At 45.5% G+C, this 17,391-nt stretch overlaps 2 protein-coding genes across 6 annotated transcripts in view; both read left to right on the top strand.

Annotated features, from left to right (window-relative positions):
• Window positions 1-3,932, top strand: part of TTI2 (TELO2 interacting protein 2) — a 37,168-nt gene extending 33,236 nt beyond the window's left edge. The window contains exons 7-8 of one of the 2 annotated variants that reach the window (XM_077942324.1): window positions 333-424; window positions 3,194-3,932. In XM_077942324.1, coding sequence (XP_077798450.1) covers window positions 333-386 — 54 coding nt within the window. In that variant the 3' untranslated portion in view covers window positions 387-424; window positions 3,194-3,932. The remainder of the gene's footprint in view (window positions 1-332; window positions 425-3,193) is intronic. The other variant, XM_077942322.1, reaches the window with a different exon arrangement.
• A 1,723-nt stretch (window positions 3,933-5,655) lies between these two features.
• Window positions 5,656-17,391, top strand: part of FUT10 (fucosyltransferase 10) — a 114,670-nt gene continuing 102,934 nt past the window's right edge. For 2 of the 4 annotated variants that reach the window (XM_028852562.2, XM_015145152.3), the window contains exon 1: window positions 5,656-5,727. The gene's annotated coding sequence lies outside the window, so the exon portion shown is untranslated. Of the gene's footprint in view, window positions 5,891-6,767; window positions 6,933-17,391 lie in introns of those variants that run through there. The other 2 variants (XM_077943430.1, XM_077943429.1) reach the window with 2 other exon arrangements.

The raw sequence follows: 17,391 nt of genomic DNA, 5'->3' as shown, positions 1-17,391 counted from the left end.
GAGTGCAGTGGCGCTATCTCAGCTCACTGCAACCTCCACCTCCCTCCTGGGTTCAAGTGATTCTCCTGCCTCAGCCTCCTGAGTAGCTGGGACTACAGGCATGCACCACCACACCTGGCTAATTTTTTAATTTTTTAGTAGAGATGGGTTTTTGCCATGTTGGCCAGGCTGATCTCGAACTCCTAACCTCAAATAATCTGCCCGCTTTGGCCTCCCAGAGTGCTGGGAGTCACCATGCCCAATTGAAGGAGCAGATTTTACAGGTGGTGAGGGTTGAATTTTGGACATGTTACTTTACTTTTTTAAAGACAGGATCTTGTTCTGTTTCCCAGGCTGGAGGATACAATCATAGCTCATTGCAGCCTCAAACACCTGGGCTCAAGTGATCCTCCTGCCTCAGCCTTCTAAGTAGCTGGGACTACAGGTGAGTAGCACCATGCCCAGTAAATTTTTAAACTTTTCTGTAGAGACAGGGTCTTGCTACGTGGCCTAGGCTGTTCTCAAACTCCTGGGCTCAAATAGTCCTCTGGCCTCAACCTCTGAAAGTGCTAGGATTATAGGCGTGAGCCACCATGTCCAGCCTGAACGCATTGATTTTCATTTGCTCACTAGACATTCAGAGTTGTTAGTACTCAGCAGTAAGCACACAGCAGTCACTGCTCCATGAAATACTGAAATTCCACCTGGCAAATGTTGTCATGTCCCTCTTCTCCAGGGACAGGGAACATTCTGTGATTAGGGCCCAGTTTTGCTTTCTAGGAATGGCTCCCTGACACCCGGTTCACCAAAGCTCTTGAATTGATTCTCTAAAGCACTGGTTTTTTCCGTTATGCCTTGTGGATTCTTAGGAAGAAATGACTCCTGTTGGCAGCTGAGTGCCCTTCTCAGTCTGTATCTTGCTCACAGAACCTTGGGGGCTCAGAAACTTTTTTTTTTTTTTTTTTTGAGAGAGGGTCTCACTCTGTCACCCAGGCTAGACTACAGTGGTGCAGTCTTAGCTCACTGCAACCTCTGCCTCCCGGGTTCAAGCAGTCCTCATGCCTCAGCCTCCCACGTAACTGGGATTACGAACGTGTGCCACCACACCCAGCTAATTTTTGTATTTTTGGTAGATATGGAGTTTCACCATGTTAGCCAGGCTTGTCTCGAACTCCTGACCTCAAACAACCCGCCCACTTCAGCCTCCTAAAGTGCTGGGATTACAGGTGTGAGCCACTGTGCCTGGTCAAAACACGTTCGCTATGTAAAACTTTTGAAACTTCGTGAACTTTCTATGTTGAGTCTGGTTTCAGTCTACTCCACTGGTCAAAAGCTATATTACATCATTTTTCTTCAGACAAATTTCTTTCCAGACTTGATTGCGATTACTTTGAGTGTAACCGGCAGCTAACAGAAGACATTTTTATGATTCTTTTTTTTTTTTGAGATGGAGTCTTGCTCTGTCGCCCAGGCTGGAGTGCAGTGGCACGATCTCAGCTCACTGCAAGCTCCGCCTCGCGGGTTTACGCCATTCTCCTGCCTCAGCCTCCAGAGTAGCTGGGACTACAGGTGCCCGCCACCTCGCCCGGCTAGTTTTTTGTATTTTTTAGTAGAGGCGGGGTTTCACCGTGTTAGCCAGGATGGTCTCGATCTTCTGACCTCATGATCCGCCCGTGTTGGCCTCCCAAAATGCTGGGATTACAGGCATGAGCCACCGCGCCCAGCCAACATTTTTATGATTCTTATTGGCTCTTTTGTTTAACTGAAAAGATCCATCAGTACCAACTTAACTCTTTTAGAAGTCTTAACAAAAGATCTTCCAGCCTCATCTTGAGGATCTTTTACTGGCTGGGGAGGTTGGAGACAAGAACAGGGTTTATTTTCCAGTCTACTCAATTTTAATCTCTTGATAGTTCCTTTAAATTCTGTACAGCAGCCCTTTCCCCTTACTTCTCTTACTTCTTTCTGGCAGTCCTTACAATATGCAGCTAACAGACACCACCAACTAACACATTTAGCATTCTGCCTGGAAATCATTTTACCAAGGCCTACACATTAAGTATGTTTTATATCTTGTGAGTTGTTATAGGTAATAGTTTTACCAAGTATTTTGCTGCTACCTAACATGTCATCATTTTTCCAGTTTGCTATAGCAGTTTTCTTAGCACCTTAAGAAAACCCTCAAATTTTAAATTCATTTTGGAGTAAAACAGGCTCTTTGCTATTTACAAGATTACTTCTGAGTTGCAAAAATTCTCTGTCCATGTTTTTCCCTTTATTACTATGTTTTTCTCCTGTATTTCCCCCACTTAATCTTGGGTGCCACAATCCGACAGACAGCATGGCACTTTTTTTTTTCTTTTTGCATCTGTAATGGAAACAGACTGTTTTCTGCTGCGTGGCAGCAGACAGTAAGTGCATCCGATCTGTCAAACACAAGCATGCTTCTTGCTTTTTCACTGTTGCCCAGCACTTGCTCCCTAAACCAATGCCACATATTTTAGGCTTTTGTTAAACAGCATCCCATTTCTAGATGGCAATTTCTTTTTTTGTTTGTTTGTTTTTTGTTTGAGATGGAGTCTTGCTCTGTCACCAGGCTGGAGTGCAGTGGCATGATCTCGGCTCATTGCAATCTCCGCCTCCCAGGTTCAAGTGATTCTCTTGCCTCAGCCTCCTGAATAGCTGGGATTACAGGTGCACACCACCACACACAGATAATTTTTGTATTTTTAGTAGAGATGGGGTTTCACCATGTTGGCCAGAATGGTCTCCATCTCCTTACCTCGTGATCTGCTCACCTCCCAAAGGCATGAGACACTGCATCTGGCCATAGATGCCAATTTCTGTATCAGTTAGCTACTGCTGTATAACACATGCTTCTGAAACTCAGTGGCTTAAACAGTAAGCGTTTATTAGTGTTTGTGTTTCTATGAGTCAGGTGGGTAGTCTGCTGACTTGGGCTTGCTCACATATCTGCGGTCATCTGGTGGCGTATCTTACAGGCATGAACCACCACACCCGGCCGAGTTTTCTTCTTTGATCTATGTGCTATAAAGAAGTGTGTTGTTTTTATGTTCATGTATCTGGAGATTTTCCAGTTATCATTTAGTTACTGGTTTCTGGTTTAATTCCTTTGTGGTCTGATAGCATGCTTTGTATGATGACCATTCTTTGAAATTTGTTGAGGTGTGTGCCTTTTTTTTTTTTTTTTCAGATTGAGTTTCGCTCTTGTCGCCCAGGCTGGAGTGCAATGGCACGATCTTGGCTCACTGCAACCTCCTCCTCCCAGGTTCAAGCGATTCTCCTGCCTCAGCCTCCCAAGTAGCTGGGATTATAGGTGCCCACCAGTATGTCTGGCTAACTTTTTTGCATTTTTAGTAGAGACGGGATTTCTCCATGTTGGTCAGGCTGGTCTTGCACTCCCAACCTCAGGTGATCCGCCCTCCTTGGCCTCCCAAAGTGCTGAGATTACAGGCATAAGCCACTGTGCCCGGACGAGGTGTGTTTTATGGCCCAGTATACATGCTTTTTGATGTTCATATATAGGTATGTGTATTAGGCCAATACCTAGGAATTTCTGGGTCATAACATGTATATTCAGCTCTACTAAAGATGAACAGACGATTTTCCAAAGTGGCTGTCACAACTGCACCCCCAACAATAGTGCATAACAGTTCTATGTGCTTCACGGCTTTGTCCTTGTGTTGTCTTGTCAGTTTTAAAACCTGTAGCCATTTTAGTGGATGTGTAGTATATATCATCATCGTGTTCATTTGCATTTCCTTAATGACTAAAAACATTAAGCATCTTTTCACGTACTGCCTGGCTATTTGGATTCCTCTTTGGTGAAGTGCTGTACTTAGTGATTGTTTTTCTTTCTTATTGCTTTTATGAGTTCTTGTTATATTCTAAATTCATTGTTAGATAAAATATATCAAAAATACCTTCTCTCATTCTGTAGATCATTTTTCATTCTTTTTCTTTCTTGAGACAGGATCTAACCCTGTCGCCCAGGCTGGATTGCAGTAGCACAATCCTGACTCACTGCAGCCTTGACCTCCCAGGCTCAAACAATCCTCCTACCTCAGTCTCCTGAGTAGCTGAAACCACAGGAGTGCACCACCACACCTGGCTAATTAAAAAAAATTTTTTTTGTAGAGACAGGGTCTCCCTATGTTGTCCAGGCTAGTCTCCAACTCCTGGGCTCAAGTGATCCTCCCACCTCAGCCTACCAAAGTGCTGAGTGGGTGTGAGCCACTGCACCCATTTCTTACTTTCCTAATGGTGTCTTTTGATGAACAGAGTTTCTTACTTTTAATCATATCTAATTTATCAATCTTTTCTGTGTGTTTGATGTTTTTTAGACGTGGACACCATTATTATCAACCTGTTTTTATAGAAAAGTTGAGTTGCTTGGCACTGGAGCTCTGCAGGGTCTGGACCAGGGGGAGGCAGGCCTGAAACAGCAAATCACCCTCAGGCTTCTGCAGTGCACCCAGCACCGCAGGACACCCAGAGTCAGCGCCTCCTCAGATTTTGAGCCCTAAGTGCCTCACTTGCCTCGCCCTAGACCCAGCCCTCCCAAAGTGTTGAATTACCTCCTTAGGTTTATTACTTCCTAGACTAGGGCAAAATAGAAGTCAATTAGCTTTCCTTTACCAGTGTCTAGTCCGTTTGGGCTACTATCACAACATACCTTAGTTTGGGTAACGCATAAACAACAGAACGCCATTGCTCCCAGTCTGGAGGCTGGGAAGTCCAAGATCAACGCCCCGGCAGATTCTTCATCCATTAGCGTCTGTGCCTCATACAAGGGATATGTGTTCTTACACGGCAGAAGCTCTCTCTGGTCTCTTTGATAAAGACACAGTACATTTGTAAATTTATAAAGGCTACAAAGGCACGAAATTCACATATGAATTTGGGGCGGAGCACAAACATTTACACCATAGCAACCAGTACAATCAAACTAAATGATCGTCCTGTTCCGTCTACCAAATACTGCCAGAAATGGTGCCCAGCCTTAGAAAACATGTAAAGCTCTTGATATTCTTGAATACATAACTTTCACCTTTTTAAAACTTATTATTTTATTTATTTTTGTAGACAGTCTTGCTCTGTTGCCCAGGCCGGAGTGCAGTAGCTTGATCTCGGTTAACTGCAGCCTTTACCTCGGTTCAAGAGATCCTCCCACCTCAGGCTCCCACTAGCTGGGACTACAGGCACGGGCCACCACAATGGCTAACTTTTGTATTTTTTGTAGAGACAGGGTCCCGCTATGTTGCTCAGGCTAGTCTCGAACTCCTGGGCTCAAGCTATCCGCCCGCCTCGGCCTCCCAAAGTGCTGGGATTACATGTGTGAGCCTGGCCTGAATAGGTGACTTTGAATGCGCTCCAGTCCCAGTCCAGTTGGAGAAACGGAAAGTTTCCCTGTCTTGAAGAAGAGGGCCCCCGCAGCCTTCCCGAGAACTTTCCATAGGGCCGTGGCCTGAGGCGGACTGTGAACCACGATCACCAGCAGGGGGCAGCCCAGTGTTCTTAGAACCCGGGTCCCACGAGCTTGTGAACAGGGCACGAGTGAAAACCCGGATCCAGGTGCTTCCGCCGGAACGTGCCCCGAGCTCGCCCGCGCGGCTGCCTCCGCCGCTCCTGATCGGCTCTCCGGGTCTTCCCGGGGCCCAGGCTGGGGCTCATAGGGAGAAAGGAAGCGGCGCTGCGGTCCGCGGGGCGAGCCCTGCTCCGCGCGAGGTGAGTGCGAGCGCCGCATCTCCTCCAGCCGCGGCAGTCGCTTGGTGGGAGCAGGGGCTTGATGCTGAGACACGGAAAGACGCTTTTCCGGTCCCACGGAAGCTGGGACACTACCTCCGGGAGTCACAGCCTAAGGAAACTCCCTCTCTGTGCCGAGCAGGGGGTGCGTGTAAGAGACGGAGTGGTGTATGCAAAATAATCCAGGTCTGTTTTGGGGACTTAGTGGTGCATAGGCAGAGCCACTGCCTGAGATTGAAGCCTGATCCACCAGGCTGGAGGCGGGTGCCGGGCCGGAGCCTCCGCTGGAGCCCGGAGGAGGAGCGCGGGGTCCCGACGCCTCCCCGCCTGCCGCGATTGGCCTCCTTCCCAGGCCCGTGGCCGTCCATTCCAGAACCTAATCTGCCTTTGCGGGGCGCAAATTGCCTTGTTCTCCCCCAGGTCTTCCTAGAGAATCACTTGTTGCAGGAATGTTGTGTTGAAGTCGTAGCAACTGTGACTTTTTAGTTGCAGAGAGCACGGTGTATTTAATGGAGAAAATGCCCCGGGAAAGCACCGGCAACTGCAGGCCTGGGTTATCCCATTTGCAAGCCATGTGTTAAGTGTTTTGCTCCCGATTAGTACCCTTAGAACAGAGCTCATTTTGTGTAAACTATAGAAATAACCATGCTTTTATACCGTGATTTTATGACATTTTTCTGGGGATTTTTAAATGATTTTTTAAAATAAAGCAGACGTCACACAAAATGACTTTTTCTTAACACCACGGCCCCAACGGTCTGTCCCCTGCCCCCTGCTACAGCTCCCTGCAATGATAGTTTTATGTGTTTTATGCATGAAATGACTTGAATTGTTACTTTCATTTGTGGAATGCATGCAGCTCTGGCTGGCCACAGTTTTGAATAAGGCAAGTTGGCTTTAAGGACTTTATTCCCTTTGTACATCCTTCTTTCCAATGAGACACTCAGGAAACTCAACGACCAATCTTGGGATTGTTAGTAACGTCACACTACAACTAGGGCAGGATTTCTCCCTCGTCTGCCGTAGTCTCAAATGGAGGCCTTTCAGGCATTGAATAAGCAGCTCAGCTCTTTGAACACTGAAGTTTCACAGTCTCCAATCTAGCAGCACTGTAGTCTGTTTTAAAAAAACTTTCTTCTGAGTAAGGAGAAGCTGGAGACAGTGGTTAGCCTCGGGTGATCATTCAGGTCTGTTCCAATTTTGAAACTGTTGTGATAACTCTTGTTCGCTTCCTGCTAGATGGCAGTGTGTAACAATGAATTAAAAACACGATCTCCATTCTTACTGTGTTATTGCTTGTCTTTTATTCTTCAATAAGAAGAAAAGTAGGTTTTCAAGTTTTATCGTACAAATAATATTTTTGAAAAATTCAAAACTAGGGTTAACTTCAGGAAGTTAAAAGAATATAGCTTGGAAAAACAATAATATTATTTATAGATGTAGAAATATTCTTCAGTAGGCAGACATTTCCAATCCATATTTAAATGCTTTAAACTTCGGAATGTAAAGAGTTGATTTCAGTAAGATATTGAATATCTAATTCAATTACCAGCGTTCTACAATGAACATTTATTATAGTGTTTCTGAACATGGGTTTTTGAAAATTTTTTTAAAGTTAAGTTTGTCTTACAATGTCTTTCAGATTTTTTTTTTTTTTTTTTGAGACAGAGTCTCGCTCTGTCACCCAGGCTGGAGTGCAATGGCCGGATCTCAGCTCACTGCAAGCTCCGCCTCCCGGGTTCACGCCATTCTCCTGCCTCAGCCTACCAAGTAGCTGGGACTACAGGCGCCCGCCACCACGCCCGGCTAATTTTTTTTGTATTTTAGTAGAGACGGGGTTTCACCATGTTAGCCAGGATGGTCTCGATCTCCTGACCTCGTGATCCGCCCGTCTCGGCCTCCCAAAGTGCTGGGATTACAGGCTTGAGCCACTGCGCCCGGCCTTGTCTTTCAGATTTTTTTCTTTCAGAATGAAATTGGAGTTTTCAAAAGATTATATTAAATTACCAACAAGGAAAATGAAGATAAAGTAATCCTAGACATGTTATATACATTTTTAAAAATATTTCCAGAAATCTTTATGATGACTCGTTGTCTGGATTACGGTCTCTTGATTAATCTTTTATGGAGAGTTTTTTTTTTTTTTTTTTTGAGACGGGGTCTCGCTGTGTCTCCCAGGCTGGAGTGCAGTGGCGTGATCTCGGCTCACTGCAAGCTCCGCCTCCCGGGTTCACGCCATTCTCCCGCCTCAGCCTCCCAAGTAGCTGAGACTACAGGCGCCCGCCACCACGCCCGGCTAGTTTTTTTTTTTTTGTATTTTTAGTAGAGACGGGGTTTCACCATGTTAGCCAGGATAGTCTCGATCTCCTGACCTCGTGATCCACCCGCCTCGGCCTCCCAAAGTGCTGGGATTACAGGCTTGAGCCACCGCGCCCGGCCTTATGGAGAGTTTTTACTCGTGGATATAATTTATGGGATGCGAGAGCTTAATTTTGGGATGGAACCTCAGAAGATCATTTGGTCCAGAAATGTTGTGTTGAAGTCGTAGCAACTGTGACTTTCTAGTTGTAGAGCGCACGGTGTATTTAATGGAGAAAATGCCCTGGGAAAGTACCAACTTTCTTTAGTCATTTAGATTTGTCTAAATTTGTCTAAAGATTTGTCTTTAGTCATGTGAAATATTAGCTACATTTTATCAGTGTTACTGAACCAGCTCCTCGTTCATGATTATATAAATGATAAAAGCAGATCGGGGATTTTATTTGTTTTTTCTAGTCTGCAGTTATTCAATATTTATTAATTTATATTTTTTTCTGGAGATGAGGGATTTTAATTCGGGTATCCTGCCTGGTAGGAAAATTGCGACAAAGTAACCTAAAAGCCCTTCTTGGAGGAAGACTACTTACTAATAAGACCTCATAGGAAAAACAAAGGCGAAAAAGAATCCCTGCTCTTGAAGAATTGCCTTGGTTCTTACTGTGATACATAAACTTCACAGTCTTGTGCTGCCACCCCACTTTTAATTTTTTTATTTTTGAGACGGAGTCTAGCTCTGCCACCCAGGCTGGAGTGCAGTGGCACTATCACAGCTCACTGCAGCCTTTACCTCCAGGGCTCAAGGGATCCTCCTGTTCAGCCTCCCAGTAGCTGGGACTAGGACTACAGGTGCATACCAGCATGCCCAGCTAAGGTTTTTTTTTCCTTTTTTTCTTTTTGTAAAGATGGGTTCTTGCCGTGTTGCCCAGGCTGGTCTTGAATTCCTGGGCTCGAGTGATCCACCCACCTCAGCATCTCAGAGTGCTGGGATTACAGGCATGAGCCACGACACTAAGCTTTGCCTTTTAAAAATCTGTGCTTCTTGCTGGGCACCGTGGCTCATGCCTGTAATCCTAGCACTTTGGGAGGCCAAGGCAAGTGGATCATGAGGTCAGGAGGTCGAGACCATTCTGGCCAACATGGTGAAACGCTGTCTCTACTAAAAATAAAAAAAATTAGCTGGGTGTGGAGGCGCACACCTGTAATCCCAGCTACTTGGGAGGCTGAGGCACGAGAATCGCTTGAACCTGGGAGGCAGAGATTGTGGTGAGCCGAGATCGCGCCACTATACTCCAGCCTGGGGACAGAGCGAGACTCTGTCTCAAAAAAAATAAGTAAAAAATCTGTGCTTCTAATTGAGGCATTGCATCAGTCTGTTTATCTGGCTCTCTGTCTCTTTCGGATTTGTTTTTAGTTTCTACATCAAATAGATCCACTGAATACTCACTCTTGTGAGGTTGTATGATCAACACTGCATAATTTAAGCAGTTTAGTATATGTCTGGAATTTAAGGATTGAGGAATGACATTTCCTTCATTTCTGCAATAGAAGTGCAGAGGTGTCTGGCTACACCTTCTCTTTCCCCATTAATCTCCAGTCTTGATTCACATGACTGCCAGTGTGCCTTTCTCCCTTACTGTTCTCTACTGGTCTCGCCTGAAGTTTCTGCTAGGATGAAGAGGATGACTTTCCCACATAGAAATCTGCAATCCAGAGCATGCTTTATATAAAAATAAATGCTCAGCAAAATATGAAGTTCACTGAAAAAGAGTGAGGAACACATTAACACAAGTTTTTGTTTTGTTTTGTTTTTGAGACAGAGTTTTGCTCTTGTTGCCCAGGCTGGAGTGCAATGGTGTCATCTTGGCTCACTGTAACCTCCGCCTCCTGGGTTCAAGCGATGCTCCTGCCTCAGCCTCCTGACTAGCTGGGATTACAGGCATGCGCCACCACACCCGGCTAATTTTTGTAGTTCTAGTAGAAACAGGGTTTCACCATGTTGACCAGGCTGGTCTTGAACTCCTGACCTTAAGTGATCCACCTGCCTCAGCCTCCCAAAGTGCTGGGATTACAGGCATGAGCCACGGGCCTGGCCATTAACAGAAGTCTTGTTAAAGAAAATTGAGTAAAAATGGAAACTGTGGAGGTATTACACCATGTTCATCAGATGCCCAAGGAATAATCACAGGCACTACGGAAGTCTGCAAATTAACAAAATAGGCCAACTTTTAAATGTTCATCAGTGGCTTTTTATGCATCTGATAAAGCAGCTTTAGAAAGTTTACTAAAATCCCCCAGCTTCCTGTGTTCTCTTCATTGTCCTGATGGAAACAAGCATGTGATGATATGAATCTATAAACTGATTTGTTAGCTGGGTGCAGTGGCTCACACCTGTAATCCTAGCACTTTGGGAGGTTGAGGTGGGCAGATTGCTTGAGCTCAGGAGTTTGAGACCAGCCTGGCCAACATGGTGAAATCCTGCCTCTACGAAAAAAAAAAAAAAAAAAAATTAGCTGGGTGTGGTGGCACATGCTTATGGTCCAGGTACTCTGGAAGTCGAGTGGGCGAATCACTTGAGCCTGGGAATTTGAGGCTACAGTGAGCCAAGATTGTACCACTGCAGCCAGCCTAGGTGACAGAGGAGACCCTGTCTCAAAAACAAAACAAAGAAACAAAAACTGACTTGGTGTTGGGAGGGGTAATGCCTCCCAAAGGAGGTAGCTTTGAAAGTCTTGCAGAATGGCTAGCACAGTGAAAGAGGTGGAAGGGCTTCCAGATAGGCACAAGACCACAGAGTGGGAAGCCGCGTTCCAGGATACCAGGAACAGAGTCCTTATGCTGCGAACCAGGAAAGGAAGCCACAGAGGTAGGGCATGGCCCACATTGTGTTTTCTGTTTTTTTGTTTTGTTTTGTTTGAGATGGAGTCTTGCTCTGTTACCCAGGCTGGAGTCCAGTGGCGTGATCTTGGCTCACTGCAACCTCTGCATCCTGGGTTCAGAGGTTTCCTGCCTCTGCTTTCCTGCCTCAGCCTCCACAGTAGCTAGGACTGTAGGCACACACCACCACACCCAGCTAATTTTTGTATTTTTAGTAGAGATGGGGTTTTACCACGTTGGCCAGGCTTGTCTCCAACTCCTGGCCTCAAGAAATCCACCCTCGGCCGGGCGCGGTGGCTCACGCCTGTAATCCCAGCACTTTGGGAGGCCGAGGCGGGCGGATCACGAGGTCAGGAGATCGAGACCATCCTGGCTAACACAGTGAAACCCCGTCTCTACTAAAAATGCAAAAAATTAGCCGGGCGAGGCGGCGGGCGCCTGTAGTCCCAGCTACTCGGGAGGCTGAGGCAGGAGAATGGCGTGAACCCGGGAGGCGGAGCTTGCAGTGAGCCGAGATCGCGCCATTGCACTCCAGCCTGGGCGACTAAGCGAGACTCTGTCTCAAAAAAAAAAAAAAAAAAAAAAGAGAAGTCCACCCTCCTTGGCCTCCCAAAGTGCTGGGATTACAGGCATGCGCCACTGCATCCGGCCTCACATTAATAAGTGGCGCTTTAGTGTGAATAGTTTAAATTTGATAATTAGATACATTTCTTCTAAAAACTCTCCGTGGTATAACCTCTAGCTTATTAACCCCATTAACCCCCCAATTACCAGAACAGAAATGGGCAAAGGAGTCTTCCCAGAGCTCCCTGCCTTCTGCCTTGCCTCTCCTGCAAGTAGGGAGAGGTAGGAGGAGGAGGGGCACACAAACTACCAGGTTCTTCTACTTCTTTTCTTTTCTTTTTTTTTTTTTTTGAGACACAGTCTCACGCTGTTGTCCAGGCTGGAGTGCAGTGGTGCAATCTCAACTCACTGCATCATCTGCCTCCCAGGTTCAAGGGATTCTCCTGCCTCAGTCTCCCTAGTAGCTGGGATTACAGGTGCCTGGCACCACGCCTGGCTGATTTTTGTATTTTTAGTAGAGATGAGGTTTCACTGTGTTGTCCAGGCTGGTCTCAAACTCCTGACCTTAGGTGATCCATCCACCTTGGCTTCCCACAATGCTGGGATTACAGGCATGAGCCACCGCACCCAGCCTCACAAACTACCAGGTTCGGAAAGCTCAGAGTGTCACCTAAGGTTGGCTTTTCATTTTACAGTCAGACATGCAGGAAAGAAATCATCCCTTGGTTCCATTTCTGAGACTCTTATACCTTCAACTGGCCCTGAATGGCCAAAATTTGAAGCTGGCACCCTCAAGCTGCTAATTACCTATAAGATATTCAGTCTCTCTTCTGTCCATCTTAATTCAAAATACAGTTGAAAATTTAGAATTATTTTAGGATGAAAATTTGCTGGTTTTGATGGCATAGCACGCAGAAGAGTATGAGGTAGTCATACTCAGCTCCAAACCCTGCTCTGCAGCAGATGGCCAACCCTGGTGGTGCACACCAGCCATGCAGTGCACTTTAGAAGCTCAGCTTCTAGGGGTAAGAGGATTGGTGAGTGAGAGTCCATTTCAGATGGTGCCTGCCATGGTTGTCTGAATATACATATTGTTCTGTCCCAGGAAGGAGTATTCTAGGGCACCCTCTTGCAGGACTCAGATTCATCCTGCAGGCAATGATGAATGAGAGCTTTTGTCTTGGAGTCTCATAATTTAAGTGCTTCAGTATGTGTCTGGAATTTAAGAATGACATTGCCTTCAGTTCTGTAATAGAAATGTGCTCTGGCCACACCTTCTTGATTAATCACTAGTCTTTTTTTTTTTTTTGAAATGGAGTCTTGCTCTGTCGCCCAGGCTGGAGTGCAGTGGCGTGATCTCGGCTTACTGCAACCTCTACCTCCTGGGTTCAAGTAATTCTCCTGCCTCAGCCTCCTGAGTAGCTGGGACTACAGGTGCATGCCACCATGCCTGGCTTATTTGTGTGTGTATGTGTGTTTTTTTTTTTTTTTTTTTTTGAGATAGAGACTCGCTCTGTAGCCCAGGCTGGAGTGCAGTGGTGTGATCTTAGCTCACTGCAACCTCCGCCTCCTGGGTTCAAGCGGTCCTTCTTGCCTCAGCCTCCCGAGTATCTGGGATTACAGGAGCCTGCCACCACGCCTGGCTAATTTTTGTATTTTTAGTAGAGACAGGGTTTCACCATATTGGTCAGGCTGGTCTCGAACTCCGACCTCCGGTGATCCACCCACCGCGGCCTCCCAAAGTGCTGGGATTACAGGTGTGAGCTACCACGCCCGACCTAATCACCAGTCTTGATTGACATGGCTTCCAGTGTCCCTTTCTCCCTTACTGTTCTCTTTTGGTCTACTCTGTTGAATTGGAGCCTGCTGTCCTTCATAGTGCTCTCTGCAAGTCTGTTTGTCCTACCAGTTGGAGGACCGCTGACTTGATGTCAGGCTCCTGGGTAACTAATGCCATATACAGTATTAGATTGACTGTTACTGTTGTAAATGTACCCCCAGGCCTGGATAATTGTTGCATGCTCTAAGTCAAAATACTACTGTCTACCCTGGCTGGGCCCTGCCCTGCCCTGCCCTTCTTTTCCCTTCCCTGCCCTTCTTTTCTCTACCCTTTCCTTTTCCCTTCTCTTCCCCTTTTCCTTTCCTTTCCTTCTTTTTTTTTTTTTTTTGAGACAGTGTCTCACTCTGCTACCCAGGCTGGAGTGCAGTGGCATAATCATGGCTCAGTGCAGCCTTGAACTCGGGCTGAAATGATTCTCCTGCTTTAGCCTCCCAGGTAGCTGGGACCACAGACATGCACAACCATGCCCAGCTAATTTTTAAATAAAAAAATTTTTTTTTGTAGAGACAGAGTCTTGCTTTGTTGCCTAGGCTGGTCTTGAACCCCTGAGCTCAAGGGATCTTCCTGCCTTAGCCTCCCAGAGCCACCGCACCTGGCGGACTCTGTTCTTTAGTGGTCGTTATTTAACCATAGATTGGCCCCTGAGACCTACTACACTTCTGGCTTTGGGAAGATAGCCTAGGTTGATATTCTTTAAATATAAGGAAATTCATAATCTTAAATTCTTCTGTCATAGTTCATAAAGCTATGCGAAGGTCCCGAAAAGGTCCTAGGATAGACCTGAGCTGTACAGTAGCTATAAAAATATCCCAAACTCTGTCCTCAAATTGTATCTTTTGTTTTCCTTTATTCCTGATTCTTTTTGTACTTTTCACAAGCTGTCACTATGTTCCTTCTTTTGTTTGCTTTCCACACATCTTTGAGTTGGGTGAGCTGATACCTAGTCTCACTTCTGTCTTTAAAAAATATGATCTTGTGGCTGGGTACAGTGGCTCATACCTGTAATCCCAGCACTTTGGGAGGCTGAGGCGGGTGGCTCATTTGAGGTGTTCAAGATAATTCAGGAGTTCGAGACCGGCCTGGCCAACATCGTGAAACCCTGTCTCTACTACAAATAGAAAAATTATCTGGGTGTGGTGGCATGCACCTGTAGTCCCAGCTACTCAGGAGGATGAGGCAGGAGAATCGCTTGAACCCAGGAGGCGGAGGTTGCAGTGAGCCAAGATCGCACCACTGTACTCCAGCCTGGGCAACAGAGCGAGACCCTGTCTCAGAACAACAACGAAAACAACAAGAACAACAACTCTCTCTATATATGTGTATATATGTGTGTGTGTGTGTGTGTGTGTGTGTGTATATATATATATGACCTTGGGGAAATCACTTAAACTTGAGGAGGCTTAGCTTCCGTGGGAAATGGGAATAATAATACCTACCTTGCCTACTTTTCCAAGTGGTTATAAATAAGATTGAGTAGAGTGATATAGCTAAACATTTTTTGAAAACATTATAGCTTTATTCCCATTTAAGTAGGTGATATCATTTTACTACATAATCTGGGTTACATTAATGATAACTATAGTAAATTGCTTCTGCACATTAAATGAAAATTTGGTAATCTTTCTGTTATGCAAGGGAAAGAAATAGTGATAGTTAACATTTATTATTTACTATGAAGAAGCTGAGACTTAGAAAGATTCAGTAACTTGTCTAAATTTATAATAAGTAATAGAACCAGGATTGGGTCCCAAAGTGCTAGCTCCATACTGTATGTAGTTAATAGCTACAAGCATCTACTAAGTAGGAGCAAAGGTACTTTACAGGTTCTTAGAGATTTTTATTCCTTTTTTCTCTGATATAGCAGCTGACAACTGTACTACATATGTTTTCTGTGGTTTTCTGTGGCAGGTAACCTGTGAGGATTGGTATTGTCTGGTGGTAATTTTATAGTATTTCTTTTTTTTTTTTTTTTTTTTTTTTTTGACGCGGAGTCTTGCTCTGTGCCCCCAGGCTGGAGTGCAGTGGCGCGATCTCGGCTCACTGCAAGCTCCGCTCCCCCGGGTTCATGCCATTCTCCTGCCTCAGCCTCCCGAGTAGCTGGGACTACAGGCGCCGCCACCTCGCCCGGCTAATTTTCTTGTATTTTTAGTAGAGACGGGGTTTCACCGTGTTAGCCAGGATGGTCTCGATCTCCTGACCTCATGATCCGCCCGTCTCGGCCTCCCAAAGTGCTGGGATTACAGGCTTGAGCCACCGCGCCCGGCCAGTATTTCTTTTTTTTAAATTATTTTGTATTTTTGAGACCAGGCTTGGCTCTGTCACCCAAGCTAAGTGCAGTGGCACAATCACGGCTCACTGCAGCTTCAATCTCCTGGGCTGAAGCAATCCTCCTGCTTCAGCCTCCCAAGTAGCGAGGACTATAGACACCCACCACCTGGTTAATTTATTTTTTGTAGAGATGGGGTCTCACTGTGTTGCCTAGGCTGGTCCTCCTGCCTTGGCCTCCCAAGGTTTTGGGATTACCTGCATGAGCCACTGTGCACAGCCAAGGAATTTTATGATATTAATGCTAAAAAATATAAAAGAACGTGTGCACTTCAGATTGTAATACTTGTCAAAGTTAGAGTCTTGGGCAAGTTACTTTACTTCATTCAGATTCAGTTTTCTTATATTTGAAAATGAGAATGGAGTTGTTGGGAGGATTGAATGAGCGCCTGCCTGTGTGCTAAGTACTTAGGAAAGGCCTTGCCCATGATAGGTTACTCAGCAGATACTAGTGATTTCCTTTTCTTTGGCAAAGTGAGCATTTTTCCTTTTAAAGTTCCAGTTGATGGGGTAGCAATCTATTTTATATGCTTCATTTTCCACCTAAAGGGATAATAAATTAAAATAATATTTAAATGTAAGGATAACAAACATTTATTGGGTATTTAGTATGTGTCAGAGTCTGAAATAAGTGTTTTACCAATCATAGCTCATAAAATTCTCACAACTCTGATTAGGCCTCATGAGGATCTACTTTTGGAAAGTGAGTTATGGAGAGGTTAGGTTAAGCCAGCTGAGGAATTGGGATTTGAATCCTGGAAGGCTGACTTGAGACCTTCTCTTAGTCACTGGGTTTTGGGAATTTCATGGATGAAAGAAGAAAAATGCACTTTTGGTGATTTCTGAGTCCCAGTGTTATTTTGTGGTTGAAGGAAAAAAAAAATATCCTGGATTTAAAAGTAAGGCCGGTCAAGATGGCTCACACCTGTAATCCCAGCACTTTGGGAGGCCAAGGCAGGAGTATCACTTGAGCCCAGGAGTCCAAGACCAGCTTGGGCAACATGGTGAGACCTCGTCTCTACAAACAAACAAACAAAAATCAGCTGGGTATTGTGGCACATGCCATTAGTCCCAGCTACTCGGGAGGCTGAGGTGGGAGGATTGCTTGAGTCTGGGAGTTGGAGGCTACAGTGAGCCATGATCACAGTACTGCACTTTAGCCTGAGTGACAGAGCAAGACCCTGTCTCAGAAAAAAGTAAATCAAGGTAGACTCATGAGAGGGGAACCCGCCTTTTTTTTTTTTTGAGATGGAGTCTGGCTCTGTCACCCAGGCTGGAGTGCAGTGGCACGATCTTGGCTCACTGCAATCTCTGCCTCCTGGGTTCAAGTGATTCTCTGGCCTCAGCCTCCTGAGTAGCTGGGATTACAGGCACCTGCCACTGCGCCCAGCTAATTTTTGTATTTTTTGTAGAGATGGGGTTTCACCATCTTGACCAGGCTGGTCTCGAACTCCTCACCTTAAGTGATCCACCCGCTTCGGTTTCCCCAAGTGCTGGGATTACAGGTGTGAACCACTGCGCCTGGCTGGGAGCACACCTTTAAGACTAAAGTTTTTAACCAGGGTTCTATATTATCTTTATAGGTCTAATTATATCTGATTATATCTTTAACTCTGTATGCCAGGGGCATGATGTAGGTCTGACTTAGATTCACATCTGTGAATTACTGTGCAGCAACATTGCCCTTCCTCTGGAAAGTTGACCCTTCCTCCATTCTGAACTAC

This window comes from Macaca mulatta, chromosome 8 (genome assembly GCF_049350105.2).
Source record: "Macaca mulatta isolate MMU2019108-1 chromosome 8, T2T-MMU8v2.0, whole genome shotgun sequence".
NCBI lineage: Eukaryota > Metazoa > Chordata > Mammalia > Primates > Cercopithecidae > Macaca > Macaca mulatta.
The sequence above is the reverse complement of the archived record's forward strand: the minus strand, read 5'-3'. Positions and strand labels throughout refer to the sequence as shown.